General features: G+C 39.0%; 2 protein-coding genes across 2 annotated transcripts in view; one reads left to right on the forward strand and one right to left on the reverse strand.

Annotated features, from left to right (window-relative positions):
- The window catches only part of LOC145985030 (uncharacterized), a 98,745-nt gene that overhangs the window by 15,957 nt on the left and 64,842 nt on the right, over positions 1–17,946 (reverse strand). Inside the window, exon 2 of the mRNA XM_083118539.1 lies at positions 13,568–14,636. Coding sequence (XP_082974665.1) covers positions 13,568–14,271 — 704 coding nt within the window. The 5' untranslated portion in view covers positions 14,272–14,636. The remainder of the gene's footprint in view (positions 1–13,567; positions 14,637–17,946) is intronic.
- Positions 1–17,946, forward strand: part of LOC145985027 (furin-like protease 1) — an 844,450-nt gene that overhangs the window by 2,105 nt on the left and 824,399 nt on the right. The window lies entirely within an intron of this gene.

Below are 17,946 nucleotides of genomic sequence, written 5' to 3' on the forward strand. Positions count from 1 at the left end.
AAACAGTATCTCTCTCCACCGGGAATCGAATCCGGGACCCCTTGATTACAACGCAAGATCGTAAAACATGGGGAGGGTCGAATGATGAATTTACGTATGCATGAAAAAGCAAAGAAATATCTTAATTTCTCGGACCTGGTTTCAATGTTTTCTTCACTGTCGTACGTATCTATATAACGAGTCTGATAAGCGAATTGAAGTATTAAAAATTTGGGAGGGGGTATTAGCTTTCCTCTTGGTAAAGACCGACTAAATAACGATGTTTGGCAACTCTGCTGCAAAGCAGAGAATATTCCTTTTATTTTGAAAATTGCGTGATGTTGGGTGATTCCATGCGCAGCCCCGTTTCTTTAGCTTCGGGGAAGGTGACTGAGGTGACATAGTTGCTTGGACGATTCTATTTTTCAGGAAAGGGACCCTTTGGGACTCCTCTAAGCCTTTTCCCATACAAATCTTGGAAGGAATGCCTGTTGGGAAGGAAGTAGGAGACCGCTTTCGGGCGGTATGTTAATTGTGATGGGATGGCAAAATGTTTGAAAGTGCTCCTCAAAGTTGCCGTCGGAAGGGACAGGAAACTGAGAAAAGGCAACTACTCCCCATGAGCCTCTAAAGAAAGGTTTAAAGGGAGAAAAAGACTCGCTTTGTTTTTTCTATTTGGCTTTATATTTAGAGTGGGAATTTTCACCCCAAAACAGAACAATCTTGTAGACATTAAAATTTTGCTATTTTTAACATTTAAAAGTGACCGGTTTCTCTGCTAGATCCCCGACAGCTATAGGCCCAGCTCAGAACAGCCTACATGCATGAAATTGTCTTTAAAAAGCATACCTACTTCACTGAAGTCTATACCAATATTACAATGATGATACAGTACTACATCGTTTAAGAACCACAGAACAAGAACAAGAACTAACTTATTTTCAGAGGGGGAAGGGCTATAAGTTGATCGATTCAAATGAGAAATTCTAAAACCTGTAAATTGAAAATGAACCCCCGTGGGTAAAGGAGGGGGAGTCGGCCAGTCAGAGAGAAACGAAACACCCTAAACCTCCCGCTATCCACTCGCCACTGAAATGCGAAATCTTTCTTGATTAATTTGTGATTTAAGTCAACTTTCTGCACAGAAAGAATAATCGGGACTGGTCCTAGAGTTTAAAGTGGGATCAGAACCACACTATGCGCCTCCACCGGGCATCGAACCCGAGACCTCTTGATTAAAAGGCGACTACGGGGAGGCCCTCCAAATCATTCTGGATAGAGATGCAAAATAATGACTAAAAATTTATCATACAAACACTTTAACCAATAGTCGATGCAACGGCTGGGACAGAGCTTTGAAACGGAATTGCTATAGGCCCATGTTAAAAAAAGAAGAAAAAAAGTGTAATTCGGAATCGAAACGAGTATCGTTTGGGTTTCAAAGAGGGAATAAAATTATAATTATAATTTTACCGAAGTTTACCGTGAAAATTATACCAGAAGTGAAAAAGTATTTAAATCCACTTAAAGCGGATTGGGACTGAAACTACAGTTTGAAGTAGGGCCTGAACGTGTATGTTAGTGTGTGTTTATTAATTAATTTACGCTTTGCTTGAAAAATGAATTACCTCAAACGTTATTTTTACCAAACTGAAGCGTAAATAACCAGATGCTTTATTTCATGTTTCACTCGCATGCATTTTTGAACACCGCTAATCTGAATTAACTCGAATCAGGAACATGAAACTGACTAGCTGAATAAGGCAGACCAGTGTTCTAACACTGCCGAAATTTTTCGCGACATCCCTAACATTTTCAAAGATCTAATATGTCGTCATTTTGGAGCTAACTTTACAAATTTAAAAAAAAAAATCTGGATAGAAGACTAACCTGGAGAACCAACTACTGCGGGAAGATATTTTTACTGGAAACTAAGAGGGAAAAATCATGTTTCTTTCAATTCGTCATCCTGGTTATCTTCCCTTACCCAGCGATTCGCGAAGTTTCTCTATACCTGGAAAAGGACCCCGCCGAAAACTCCCAAGAACCAAGAACATTGGTCTTCCATTGAGACTCTTTCCTTCTCGCTATGAATCACACCCGAGTGCGTCACTTGACATGGGAGAAGTAGCAGCTCGCAGGCTGGAAAGAATCACCGCCTGCACACTTGTTGACAGCGCAGGGCAGTCTGTGGGTGTGGGGGACCGTGGGCAGCAACAGCGCGTGACCTTGAACCGAAGAAACGGCGCGCCTGGGCAAGGTCGCATTCCGACACCTTCTCCCCACCTGCGGTGGTTACCTCATTCTGCTTCAGTGGGTACGCCCATTGGGGTGGTATCCCTCATTCAGTTTGTGGGAGGTTGGAACGCGGGTTACACTTCCCACCGATCGAGTAAATACATTACGTTTGCCAAGACACCAATTCAAAGTTTTACAGTCAGAGAGCTTACCTGTGTGGTGTACCCCTCCCCTCAATCACGTTTCATAAAACGTCATAAATTCCTAACAATTTCGTTTACTTATTAGCGTCACTTTCAAAGATATTTGGAGGGTGGGGCAAGATTGATAAACAATATTTTATATATTGAAATATACGTAAGTTAATAATACCTGCTCTTCTTGAGAAGTTGGAGCATATGCGTATTGCCAAACAATAATCAAAACCATAAAAAAAAACGTATGCAAATGGCTCCAAACACACTCCACTTCTACACATACGCAGTTTAAAGTGAGACCAGAACCACTTTGTATAGTCCGCGCGTTTATTATGTCCCCATCGGCAACCCTTTTATAAAACTTAACACTGACAACAATAGCAAACAATAGCCAAGCCGCTCCCGATAAGCGCATGCACTCAGACGTTGTTGCCACATTTTCTTTACATTTCTTGTAGTTGCAAGGCGGCTCTCGTTATTTTTGCGCCATAACCACGTGCGGGGTTGATTTTTTAACTAGTTGTGTTGTGTTGTTCTGTTTTGTTGCTTTGTTATAGTGTTGTGCTTTTAGTTTTTCCTTAGACTTTGCATAATGCAAGTTATCACTCACGGCTGCTAGTGAAAATCCTAAGTATGAAGACAAAACTGCAGGATATTATTTCCTTCATGGAGAGCAGAGGTGCCCACCCCCTCAAAAGCCAATGGCGCATTCGCCCCAAAAATCATGTCATGCGTCCCCCCAGATTATATCATGTGCCCCCCCCCAAAACATCATTCGCGCCCTCAAACCATATCGTAATCCCCACAAAGTATTTAATTACGACAGTGTGTCTACCGAAAGTAACTTGTTTCTTAGCTTTACAGAACACTATACTTGATCTGTCCTTATTCCCTAAACAGGGGTGCCCATCACTCAAGACCACCCCTAAAATCGTTCATAAACCCCCGAAAATAGTTTGGATGAATGTGTAATAGTTGATGTCTATTTGAATGAAATACCATGTTACATTGTCCATATTTTTTGATTGTTCGATTTTCGAAAAAACTTAAAGCTAGCACATTGATTGGTTAAATGTAGTAAATTAAAATATGTAAATATGCATATCAATAGTATTTTTGAGTTTGTTAATAAAACTCAATTTGAGTATTTAACACAAATTGTTACACAACTTAAGATAAAGATAGACAATTCAACCTTGGCAAACCAAATAACATGCTCCAGTCGTATGGAAGATTCAATTTGTTTCACGAGACATTACAGAACCCTAGCTAGAAATTCTTAACCTCAGGGCGATAATATAACAGGGTTCCTCTTTCAAAGAACTCACCCCCAGTTTTCCTCGGGTAAATATAATTATTTTAGTAACAAACCATAATGCAAAACAATAATTACTTGGATTTTATCTTCAGTGAAAATTTAAAATTTTCCTGTGACAAGTTACAAATACGGATTCGACATATTTTTGTCCCAAATGATGCACCTGCTTTACATTAAGCAGTATACCAACAGTAAGCATTATATTTTAAGAAGTGATGTTATTAATGAATATCGAGAATATCGCTTGTGTCTTGTAATGCAGCTATAGTATGAAACTTCACATTCACCTCAGTAAAGCGCCAACACGCATTCTCGCAACACATGGTTGCGTGTGAAGCAAGCAAGAAAATGTTTACACCCATTTCTTTGCAGGCTTTCAAGAATATTAATTTAATGGGGTGTCAATACTTCCTTAAGATCCCGAGATATTTTGTCTTTTCCAGCTCTTCCTTTGGCACGTTTGGCGTCGAAAACGTGTACTACATACCGTGCGTCCATTTCGATCTGCAGCCGAGAGATCGGGAGAAACGTGGCGGGCGGCGCTGACGGAGGTGCCGACATTTGCGGCCTGTAATGCCCGCATATTTTTATGGACATATGCAGACATTTATATAAATATTGCAAAACTAGCACTAACCTGTGTTATAAGAGTTGTTCAAAGTGATGTCCACCTACATTCACACATTCCTGGCATCGTTTGATGAAATTTTGATTCACACGCAAAAGTTCTTCTTCCGTAATTCTTCCTAGTTCTGCCCTTATATTGTCTTTTAGTTCGTCGATGCTATGAGGGTTATTTCGGTAGACTCTATTTTTCACAAATAATAGTCACATACGGTAAGATCTGGCGAACGTGAAGGCCATAAACCTCTTGAAATTATTCTGTCATCAAACACCTCCCTTATAGCGTCCAAAGAATCAGCGGCGGTATGGGCTGTGGCCGAATCTTGTTGAAAATACCCATATTGTCTCTCATTATCTGATAACAACTGAAAAAACGGCGCGAGTATTTGTGTGCGGTACCTCTCTGAATTTATTGTGTCTTCAAAAAATATAGGCCCTATTATTCTTTTGGCACTTAACAGCGTATTTATTTGTGTATATAAGGGTGGAACTTGGAAGAATTACAGAAGAACTTTTGCGTGTTATAACACAGGTTAGTGCTCGTTTTGCAAGATGTCCACAAAAATAAGCGGGCATTACAGGCCTCAAATGTCGGCATCTCCGTCAGCGCCGCCCGCCACGTTTCTCCCGATCTCTCGGCTGCAGATCGAAATGGACGCACCGTACAATATCGCTAAATACAGTCTCCAAAATTTAATGTTCGAACTCTCTCTCCACTACAGAAATCTCTCGACAATCTAAGATTTAACACTTTATCAAGAGCTTCCTATTTCCTCCTTTAAATTTAATACAATACACCAAAATTTCCATGCTAGTTTTAGACAGCATTGCTTCCTCCAAAAAAATTAATTCTCAGTCTCCACACCAGAATTTCCGCAACAGTCTAAGACAATAGTAATACACAAGAATTGGATATTCCCCCTCAATTTAATGTTCAATCCCCCTCTAACTAAAATACCAGCCATAATGTAAGACCTAGAGTTGTATACTGCCCCCCCCCCCCACGTTTAATTCAGAATCCCCCAGAACCCCGGTGTCAATTAAGGCCTAATATGTAAGAGTTGGATATTTCTCCCCCCCCCCCTTCGATAATACCCTTAAACACTTCTTTTTTAATCTTTATCTGTATTTATTTTCTCTTTCCATATTCTTTAATTTTGTTTCTCTTTCTTTTTTTCCTTACAATTTCCTTCTTTTCCTCTTTATCTCTTCAATTTGGCAACATCGGTTTCCTACTCCAGTTTGTTGCTTCTACTTCAAAAGAAAACCGCCAACTTGGGTGTTTCTTTTAACAAAGAGTACCGCTCCCTTTGTTAACCGCTGGGATATAATGAACGCGCGGACTTTACCTCCAAGTTGTATCGAACCCGGGACCCCTTGATTACAAGGCGAAGACGTTACCAATTCCGATTAGCTTCTGTGCAAAAAGTGGACTTAAAAACAAACCCAACAACAACTTTCTGACAGCAATAACAAAACTAACTCAAGAATATAATAACATCTTTGGGCATATAATTAAGGACTGAAATAAAGTTACAGGCTTTAGTGGGAGTTTTCAAACTGTATTACCGCGCACGGAATCATTTGAAACACAACTGTACAATACTTTCGACAAACATAATTTACAATATCAATTATTCTGTAATCATAAGAAACATATATCTAAAACGTATTCCTGACTTTCCATGCCCCCGCTAGAAATTTGATTTTTTTTTGCGTTGTTTATGAACGTTTTCTGTTCTTAGCTCGCGAAGATGTAAGTAATACCCAAGTAATGGGTGCTTTCATGTGGTACAGGGTCAACGAAGTTAGTAATAAGTTGAGTTTTATACAGTATATATTGATACACTTGTAGGTTGAACGGTATTTTCTGCAAATATGCTACACTATAAAGAAACAAACTGCCGGAGTACTAAGTGAGGTGAGTGTACTATTTATTACGTCGTTGCCAATTCCACGTGATATGAGCTATATGTGGGAAATTATGTATTGTACATTGTTACTTGGAGGTTTTTTTTATAAAATGTTATTTGTTTTGTGCGTCATGACTTACAATAAAATTAGAAATATATTGGAAAGCAAGTTGCATGTTGTTATGTTGTTTGAGTTTATAGCTATTACACAGTGATTATTTTGGGTATCAGATGCTAACAGATGACAGTACTGACCTGACATCATTGACCTTGCTGTGGTGCTGTTATCTTTCGTGCAGGTTTGCCCTTCTTGCTTTCCTTCCCTTCCCCTTCTACTATGTGGCTCCTCTATAGTTTTCCCTGCCAGTGTGAGCTTTATTTTTGATACTACCCTCCACCATTGGAGTGTTATAGTGAAAGTGAAGTGAAGTGAAACACAATATTGTGATGTTAATAACAGTGCGCTCATATTCAAGACATCAATGTTTTTAGACCTTTGGCCAAGACTGCTAACCTACAAGCGGTGAGGGGCATGAAGAAGAAGAAGAAAAATAATCTTTCGTGCAGGTGAATTTCGTACGTGAGTGATTGCAGAGTAGAGTTCACAGTAATTTTACGTTTTCTTGGATTAGGAATGTTAGGTTCAATACTCTTAGAATTTCCACATTTTCTCTTGCTTTATGCGTCTGCATACAACTTTATTTCATTAAAAGACTGAAAAGAAAGTGCTCTGGAAAACGACCGTGGCTGTGTTTTATAGTACGTACAGGACGTATTCTTGTGCCATTTGACAAGCATATTTTCAAGGTATGTATATTTCTTGACTATGATTTTTCTTCAGATATAATCTGTTTTCTTTAGTTAGGAGTGTCAGATTTGATGTTAATTATCTTACATTGTTAGGTTGTTTGGTTTGACGTGCGTTTTGTTAGGAGTTGTAAGTTTGGTGGTCTTGCGTGTTGTTTTTGCTTTTGAGTGTGCATATGACCGGTGTTTTCGAATAAAAAATAATGAGTAGTCCGGGTTAGGAGGTTATTTTTACTTATGTGTGCCATACTGTGGGATCAAATATCTCGGTTATTTATGGGTTCCGCGTCCAGAAACAAATTTTATGTCAGATGAAACATTGAAATCTGTTCAATCCACTATATCTTTGAGGTGGTGTGTTGATTTATTGGTTGGGTTTATTTTACTTCGATTTCGTGCTACTTTTGTCTAATCGCGAAGAAGAGGATGAGTTATGATATGATGAAATTGATTACACTTACAAAGATCACCCAGCCGGGATTCCAATCCGGGACCGCTGGCGTCGTAGCGCCCTCTGATAACCACTCCGCTTCGCTTCGGAGGTCGGCTTGAGTTGGTTCGCGTAAAGCAAGTTACTGAAGTTGTAATTATTAGTGCATATTACTTGTAATTATTATTATCAGTAGGTAAGAGCATATATGAGTCCTTCATACGTGCTTTATTGATCAATTCAATTATATTATATGATTTTCTCCGAGATTTCCAAGTGTGAGGGAACCCTGACTGTGGACCAGTCCTTCTCCAGCTCCTAACTGCTAACACTTACAGGTCTTCCTGAACACAGTGTATCCATAGGTGGTCTACTGGTCTTCCAACAGGTCCTGGAAATGTCAGTTTTTACATACTGAGCTCTCTAACATTCGATACATGTGTCCTACCCAATTCAGTCTTGTTAATTTGATTTCTTTCACCACTTCTGTAGTTCATGATTTATAACTAGACCTCGGATTTCAGGTTTTTAACCTATCTTTTTCCATTTGCACGTAAATAAGAAATAACAAGCTATATAAGAGTTTCATTAAAAAACGAAACAACTGACGAAGTTTTATAGTGTCTAAAATAACCTATTTTGCTTGTTTGAACCTATTTTAGGTTTATGTGCCTAAATTAAACCTTTTTTAAGGTTTTACCAGATTTTTATATCTACGAGGTTTGGTGGTGAAATAATTCAACGACTGGCGTGTTTGAAACATGTTTTATCTGCAGGTAACAGTGGCATCAGAAAGAGGACAGTTCCCCCATACTTTTTACCCCTGCACTATAGACTCTTAATTCTAAGTCTTGCCTACTAAGATAAAGTAAACTGTCAATACAAGCAGATGTTTTCTCTATTCCAACCCTACGTATTACCGACTCTCACCTTCCCTTTCACACACATTTTGACAATATAAAGGGTTTGTATGATTCCAATGTACCAAAAAATTTACCTAATCAACTTCAAGATATATTATTTTGTAATAATCGTCCGTCTGTCAGATAGATTGTTCTGTAAAAGACACTAACAAAGTAAACGGATTGAGAAAATTTAGTTTTATTTTCCATTTAGCTTTCTTTTTCTTCCTAAAAAAAGCTAAACTGAGAGAAACTTGCCTCAGGGCATTTATAAACATATATAAATTTACTGGGATTTGGATTAATAAAAGTTGCAATTTTTCACGTCTACGGAGAAAAAATTGGAATAGAGAAAAAATCCGCTTGTACTTTATTTCATGTTTTGCCGCCAAAATTCATGAACAATTTCCAGAGCCAATAATTCACGCATAATTTCCGGAGTCAAATTCACGTGTAATTCCCGGAATTCGAGGAATTCCAAGTGAGTAGCCACTCTGATATTGTGCAGCAACTTATACATACGTAATTCATTTTTCATATCAACAAGTAACATTTTCTAACAGCACAACTGCAGTATTACAATAATTTGTAGATAATTTTGAAAATGATGTAAAGAAATGAGAATTTGTTTAGAAAATTAATATTTGGTTATTACGGTTCTTGTGATTTTTTATTTTAACGATTGTATCTAATCAGAATTCTTCAGAAATTTTGTACCAAATTAAGTCTTTTTGCAACCTATTTCAGGATTTTTGGAACCTAATTTAAGGTTTTTAGAACATATTTTCGGATTTTTAGAGCCTATTTTAGGAACCTAAAAGCACAATTTTTAGAACCTAAAAATCCTAGGTCTACTTATAACTTACGCTGTTCTCACAAAATGGGCCATCTACTCTTCTAAGAACTTTCAAAGATTCAAAGTATAGATTGTTTCCCTTTAGAAAGAGGTCCAGCATTCTGAGCCACACATCAGTATTCTAGAGTTTAACTTTGGTGTTCCTTTTTTATGTATTGGGATTTTAGCTGGTTTTTAAGGCCGAAATAGCTTCCTTTGCCCATGTTTATTCTAAATAATTCGTTACTGGAAATTTTTGAAGTACCGTACTGATTATGATAGTTTAATAATCGAATTTAGATACGCTTATATCTGTAACGTGAGAAATCATGTAGAGTGGGATGCATAAATATTGCCAAGCAAATTGTCCATCGCCATGTTCATTTGTTTGTTTCACGCAGTGAGAGCTTAAAAAAATTAAACAAAACGCGCAACAAGCTGCTGACAACCTCTGCAACTTAATGAAAACAGTCTTGGACAATTTGCCGAGCAATTCTTGTGCATTCCAGTGTACAGTAGTCTCACTCTATAGTGCGGAAATTAGATTCTTTATTCAGCATTTTTATCCAAGGTGCAGTTCGACCGACATTATTTTCGAGTAGATTTTTTATTACTTTGTTTAATTAAGTGAAAGTGAAAGCTTTCTCAATCTACAAAATATTAGAACGAGTGCATCACAATTACGCTGTATAAATTACACAGTACTAGAACTGGACTTTTCTTTTATTTCCCCAATACTCCCGGCCATTTTGATGTGAAACTGCACCCCATGTCCTTAAATATCTATCCTTGAGATGTCAAGTAATAATAATAAAAAAACGCCTCTCCAGCTACTTTGCGTTCAAAATATTTTCGGAACATCTCCATCTGACTGTGATAATTTAGCTAGCGAACCTGCTTGCATGAGCAAGAGAGTTAAGCTGGTCGCACATTATCAAATGAACCAGGAACAACACACTGAATTCCACGCTTAAAAGAAGTGACGTCAGAGCACACGTCATGTTTCTTCTCGAATTCATGCTTAACATCCAAAAAAAGAAATGAGGAGCGGTGGAACATTCTTGTCTGTATTTATTTAATTGCAATCATACAACAAAAAAGGTTTGTAAATTTATACAGCAGCGAGTGGTGATAGGCTAATAAATTATATTTGCGAGCCAACCGTAGTATATATTTTTTTGTTGATCGTAAATTGGAGTTCAAACAAATTAACAAAATGAAAAACAACTACCTGCCCTGCCCTATGCTTGTGGAAATCTCATTTTGTGTAATTATTTTGTCATTATGATCTCACAGTTTTTGTGTGGTAGTGTCTCTGATTGTGTTTATAATAACGAGAAAATACATCACATTATTTGAGTTTCTGACATACATCTTCCTTTGGAAATAAAATTATCGTGTCTTTGTTACCTCTAATCTACTTATTTCATTTTGGGTCTCACTTATCGCACACAGTATTGAGCAACTTCGTCTGCTGACGTCACGATAAATGTTCTCGTTGTTAGGTTAGGCATGTTAGGTTAAGTGTATTAGCTTGACCAGAGAGGTTATTATTAATGCTAAAACACCAAACCTGATATGCCTAACCTAACAACGGGAACATTTATCGTGACGTCAGCAGACGAAGTTTTTCAATACGGTGTGCGATAAATGAGACTCACAATAATAATTCCAGACCTTTCAAGATTTCCAATAAGAACGTTGCTCCAACGGCTATCGATTGTTGATTTTGTTGGGTCATAAATTCTGTTTCATTGTAATAATTGAATCGTGTAAGGACGGCTTTTAGATTTTTTATTCGAAGTCAGGTCTTAACTGTCCCAGCATCATATTTATTTAACTGGTATATGTAATAGTGTACAATAATAGTTTTTACATAGGCTTTAGCGAAAGGTGCTGGGTTTAGGTGACGTCAGCGGGCCGCTCCTTGATTGGATGTTTCGGGAGTTATGGCTCCTTCCCAAACTGCAAATACAGAGCAGCTAGAGATGTTACGAAAGTAATCTCACTCTACCAACATAGTTGCTTTAAAAAAAGGGGGGCTGGAAAATAGCTCATGCTCTTCCACAAAGGCTGAGGAAAAGAGACTGCAATTTATCACACCTCCAGGACACATATCTTGACGAACGTGTAGGCTTAATAGCAGCGGTAACCAGTTCCTGGCCAACGCCATTTCCTACCTTCACAGAGGTAGTAGCCACTTATGAGCCACCCACGCAGCTAGGCGTGCACCGAGATGAGCGAGCGAGGTTGCTCATTCGAAGGCTTCTGTATTGAAAACACCACTTCTGAACGATTTGAAGATAAAAATAAGTGCGTTGCATTCCACGGAACATAAAATAGAATACTTCTCTTGTTCTGATAAACTACATTGATATTCCAGATTCTAAAATGTCAGACCGGTTTGGAATTCCCTAATAAAAAAAAAGGTTTGTGAAAATTGGCTTAAGTCGAGACTGGACCCACAGTATAAAGTGGGACCTGAATCACTATGCTTCCAGCCGGAAACGAACCCGGGACCCCTTGATCGTAGGGAAGACGGTCTAGTAAAGCATGAAATTGGGATTTCTCTAAATTATACAGGGATAACCCTTTTCGAGGACACCCAAATGCAGACTAACGAGACTCTGGCGTCTGGACTCATGGCCAGTACAATCCTTTATGGGACTTTTTTGTGTCTTGTCCTATGTGTTTGTCCCTCCATATCTTTCATCTTATGTCCATTCATTATATTCTTCGTGATTAGGCAAAATTGGCAGAAAAGCCAAGTAAAATAAACTAAATCAATCAATCAATCTAAACTATACTTTCAACATGCCACCATTATTCCTCATCTTCGAGAATAACCTAAAGAGGAAGACCTGAAATCAGGGTAGCCAAACTAGTGTCTCCTTCATTTACAAATTGCGCAATGACGGAAATACACTGCAAGGGGTGCTGTTAGAAAAGAAAAAAGTGAAATCCGTTGTTTTCCTGCCTGTGATCAGAATCAAGTGACACCGTTTTTTCACCCACTCGATGCGCTCGTGCGGTTATCGGATATGGGAGTCAACCCCACCCTGTTGGTCGCTTTCAAACAAAAAACGATATCGGTGCGTTCGCACTTTTCGCTGCATGGGACCAAGTGGTAATTTCATTCTACGGTTCAGTGGTTTCAGCGGGAAAGGTGCAAAAGATAACTGTTTTCCTTAATCAACACACTGGAGTACGCTGTCACATTTTATTTCTCCTCGTCAGTCTTGTTAAAGGGTTTATCCTGCCTGATCCACTATTTTTATGATGAAAGAGCAGACATACCACGCCTGGAATCACATGTCATTCTCGTGATTACTCTCTCGCACATGTGACCCTCTTAATGTAAATTATGTCGAATTGTCATCACACAGTTTCGGATACGATTTCCAGTTCAGTTAAATGTCTCATATCCCACGTAAAAGTATAGTTTTGTCTCGATTATCCTCGGAAAACATGGATGAAGACGTGACTGGAAGATTGCCAATCAAGGTAATCAGAGTGGAGGATGGCGAACCAGGGATGTGTGGAAGATTGCAATTCAGGGAAATCTGGGTGGAGGATGGCGAACCAGAGATGTGTGGAAGATTGCAATTCAGGGAAATCTGGGTGGAAGATGGCTAATCAGGGATGTGTGGAAGATGACAATTCAGGGAAATCTGTGTGAACAATGGCGAACTAGGGATGTGTGGAAGATTGCAATTATGGGACATCTGGGTGGAGGATGGCGAGCCAGAGGTGTGTGTAAGATGGCAAATCAGGGATGTGTGGAAGATGACAATTCAGGAAAATCTGTGTGGAAAATGGCGAACCAGGGATGTGTGAAAGATGGCAATTCAGGGAAATCTGAGTGTAACGTGGCAAATCATGGAATGTGGATGGAAGATGGAAAATCAGATAATCTGAATGGGAGGTGGCATATCAAGGAATGTGAATGAAAGATTGGAAACCAGAGAATATTGATGGAAAACTTTAAATGAGGGAAAACATTAGGCGGAAATGACAAATCACAAGTTCGGGCGGAACATGGTAAATCAGGAAATCTGTGGAAGATGGAAAATCAAGAAGTCTGGGTGGAAGATGCAAGACAATAGGATTTAGGTAGAAGGTGACAGACTTTGGTATCTCACTGGAGATACCGATCAGGTAACCTAGCAGAGCGATGGGGCACATCAAAAGACTTTAGTGGGAGTCTAGGACTTCTGATTTCATCACGTATCTACTGTCACCATTAACCCGCGACTTAGCTCTTGAACTTACCGCCCCATTGGCACGCCTTGGAGGATACAAGTAATAGGAGAATGGAACTTACCTCTCTCCACCTTGGGGAGACTTGACGAGCTTAACAGCGAAGAGGAACTGGATGGCGCACACTAGAAGACAGCACAAGTTGAGAGAGAGGGTGAGGGCACACAGGGCAAGAGTCACTTCATACACTACAATGTACTCTTCGGCGCTTATGATCTTCACCTGCTCGCTCTGCAGGATGTCTTTGATGTCCGTGGCGGTCACGGGGGAGATCTTGAGGAGAAATATCAACGATAGGAGGGCGAGGAGGAGCGATACGAGGCACAGAAGTCCAAGTGACGTCAACATCTCCTTCACCCCGACCTCCTTCGACTGCTGCATGAAACGGGAGACGTTGGCCGGGATCACGCGTCGGGGGATATTGAGTCCTCCGTTGGCCATTTTGGGCAGCTCGCCGTTGCGCTGCGTCGCCGTCGAGATCCCCGTGACGTCATGGAGGCTCTGGTGGTCGAGCACCGTCGTCTTGGTGATGTTAGCAGGGCTGACGCTGCTAGAGTTACCCCCCAGGGAGTGTTTCGACGTGCTCAGCGTCGACAAGTTCAGCGCGTGGGAGTGGTTGAGCCTCTGGGACATGTTCAGGCTGATGTTCAGGGGCGGAGGGGACCTCAGCCTGTCACCCCGGCCGGCGTGCAGCTCAGCCATGGGGTCCACGGTGGCCACCGCCGGCTGGGCCCTCGAGTTCGTCGTCGTTAACATGTGCTTTAACATTGGGAACAGCTGACTCGCTCACTCTTCGACACACATTTTCCTTCACTTTCGCAACACTGGGCAACACCACAAAGGAAAAACGTATTGCACTAATACACAATGTGGACACATATAAACACATATATTGCTTCCCCGCTATTATACTGAGATCAACAAATCACCACAATGTTGTAAGCACACTTCACTGCACATCCTTCCAAACGTATAGCGACGGAGTATTGAGGTCGTCATTTACTGCCTCGTGTGGGATAGCTGGGTGCCTTATTCCTCCTCACGTGCGTACGTGCGTTTGCAAGATGATCTTGTTAAGACTTCTGGGATGAAGCCTTAGAAGTTCAAAGGAGCTAAGCTGAACATCTGGAAACCTGGAAGAAGGAGAAGCCTATCAGTAGATCATGGAAGACAACAAAGGTTATTCGCATTTACAAAAATTTAAAATTGAACACAAAGAAATTACTTAAAAGGTAGATTTTTCTCAGTGTTAAACTTTTCTCCTATTGTGAAATATTTCTTTGCTATGCAAATATATCATCCGTCATAATTTTACATCTACTAGATTATTTGTTTGACAAGTTACTTGTGACATAGGTCTATGTTGTGTAAATAAAACTGTGTCGGTAACACTTTAACGTGCAGTTTCAACGTGGACTTAACAATGATTTAATTGTAAATTGTTCTTTGTAATGCGATAAAAATAACTTTGAAAATAAGTTCTTATCTTAATATTTTTGTGAACCTTGCGAATTTTTCAAATACATCTTGCATATATTCCGTACATATCAGCAGCGTTTAGTATGTCCGAAAGATTCGACAGATGAAAAAAGACGACAATTTTCTATAAAACAAGTGGATGCGTGAAAATGTTTCACCTTGTAGTCAATGGTTTCTGGGTTACATTCCCGATGCGGGCCCATTTCACTGTTTTGAATGTCATCTTGAAATGTACGGAGAACCTGGTGGCTCTCATAAAACTTTGCCTTTCTGGTGATAGTTATAATGCTGACAAACGTTTGTAAAACGGCAATTTTCTATAATATCTGCCCATTCATACCAATGAAAAATGGCGAAGTATATTACTATCAAAGAGTGTAGCTGTTAAAATTGCACGCTAATGTACTGTTACTGTATAGTTTTGCCTTTCCCTTTTCTGCACCTTTTTTCTTTCTTAAAAGCAAAAACAAAAAATGAGCTCAAGGTCGCCCATAAGAACAAAACACAAACGCATGCTTCGGAGGACATTCGCCTTCCCGTCTGAAGCAGAACTCGCACGATTTGTGGTTTCATTTGTTTTCTTATTTTGTTAATTTCGAAACGGAATAAGAAAAACATGGCTGCAAAACGAGCTACTTATATTTTGTTTTGCGTAACTTATAAAAACCGTCTTCCTTCTTTTTTATAAACAAAAGGATGTTGCTAGATTTACAAAAAAACAAAGCCCGGTGCTACGGTATAAGGCTGTAATGACGTCCTGTACAAGGACAGAAAAAGGATGTTTTCGTTCAATGCTCAGCAAGTGAGACTAGTAGTGAGCTAAAACAATCACAAGTTAACATTGTCAATTGTCTTATCTATAAAAACAGTTTACCTGTAATTGGTACGTAGTCCTTGCTTCCTTCACCCCATAATCAGTGAGGTAACCTTCAAACGTGTTAACGCTAGCTTTCTTGAGGCCATGTGTAATAGCGTGACGTAATTAACCAAAGAACATAGAAATGTTTATTTTATTTCTGAGATTGTGTTCTAGATTGTTAATTGTGATAAACCAATCCTACACTGAAGATATACGGACAAGTTTAACGAATTGAAAACATACACACTCGACTTCTACAACACATTATATTATTTTTCATCACCAAAATTCTTGTAACTGACAAGCAAGTCATCTGTAGAGTTTTCTGTCATATTTAACAGCAATTATATGAACGACTCGGTATTATCTTTTTTTTAAAAGTTGAATATTACACTATGTTACCCAAATTGAACGGTGCCAGCAGAACTAATAAGCTTTTTCACATAGTATATTTTACACTCACAATTTTTGTATAACTATTGATATTGTTTAAAACATTACTTTATAAGCTGGTGTTAGTTGCATAACTTTGTGCTCTTTTACATTATACACTCCTGTTCAGGTAAAGTGGCACATACTTTGACTATCCAACCTTATAAAATGTGCTACTTAATGCGAACTGGAGTGTACATAATCAGTTTATTTTCTTGAATAGTCAGTGCTCGAAGTGGGGGGACGCAGGGGAATGCCATCGCCCAGTTAAGAAAATATACACAAAGCATCGCCCTAGCTAGAATAATTTGCGTAAGCAAGCCCCCGCCTACTTCATTGTTTTCATGTTGAACCATACAAGCAACCTCCCCCTGCTGCACCTATCCCTAAACTCGACCAGGCATCCTCCACCTAGAAATTTCCACTTGGAGGGCTGCATTTAGCTATATTTTGTTATAATATTTACCCAGTCCTTCAAGAATCATGGGACATATTACGGAGTGGTATTTATGTTAGAGTAGTGTCGTAGTGTTTATGTTCAGACAAAAGAAGTGATTAACAAATCTAAAAATACAATATACAACTGAATAAGTGACAAAATATACATAAATATGGTTCACTTTTTAATTCAACTAAATTTCATACAGAAACACTTAATGAACGCATGCGCACAGTAAATACTCATTTCTGAATAAAATCAATTTCATGTTTATTCTCAGGCACTTAAAAAGTGCAAAATACAGAGAACAAACAGGTAAAAAAGCAGTAGAAATGCTTCTAATGATTAAAGAAATGTATTTAAATAACTCACACCATTGTAATTAATCTTGTTATGATAACGTGTAATTACATATAACTAATAGCTACACCACTATAGCACATGTATATGAACTTCAAAGTGACCATCATAACTCATAAAAGAATCATCTAAATTTAAACGCAATGACTGAATTCAATTTAGTCAAAATTGGCGGTTCGGCATGTCTTCCGTCTACTCTCGTGATGGGAGAAGGGCTTATTCAATTCTAAAATTCCAGAACCTGTAATTTCCTGGTTGTAAAGGCCATCTTTCTTAACCTGTCCATTGAGAATACAAGGATAATTGAAATAATGGGCCGATTGTGCGCAATCTTGGCTTAAATATTGCAAAATTAATAGAGATGACCGTTCACCACAAATGTTATCGCAATTAATCGTCTGCTTCTAGCAGAAAGGAATGTACAGGGTGTGCATAAAATGCTTCTGTGGAAGAAATTGGCAAAGATGTCAGATCGCATAGCTACAAAAAACACTGATAGTCACGAAAGGTGTATGAGAACAGATCTCTTATACCATAAGAACCACTCGTTTGCTAAGGGCTTCAATGCACGCTTGGAACTCTTTAAATTTTTTTTTCCTTGACAAATGTATACAGTTTGTACCAAGTTACATGGATTTTGAAGTACAGGGTGTCCTAAAAGTCCCACATCATAGGGTAATTACATGATCTGCGTAAAACGATAGCCTTCAATTTAAAAATACATGTGCAAGCTGTATCTCATGTATTTATACCTGCAAGATACCATAATGAACTGCTTAATCATAAATAATAGATTACAATACTACAATTTCCACACATACTGTCTAGTCACTTCCATACGACTTTCTGGACACCCTGTACCTTTACTGCTTTT

This window comes from Lepisma saccharinum, chromosome 3 (genome assembly GCF_977018435.1).
Source record: "Lepisma saccharinum chromosome 3, izLepSacc3.1, whole genome shotgun sequence".
Taxonomy (NCBI): Eukaryota; Metazoa; Arthropoda; class Insecta; order Zygentoma; family Lepismatidae; genus Lepisma; species Lepisma saccharinum.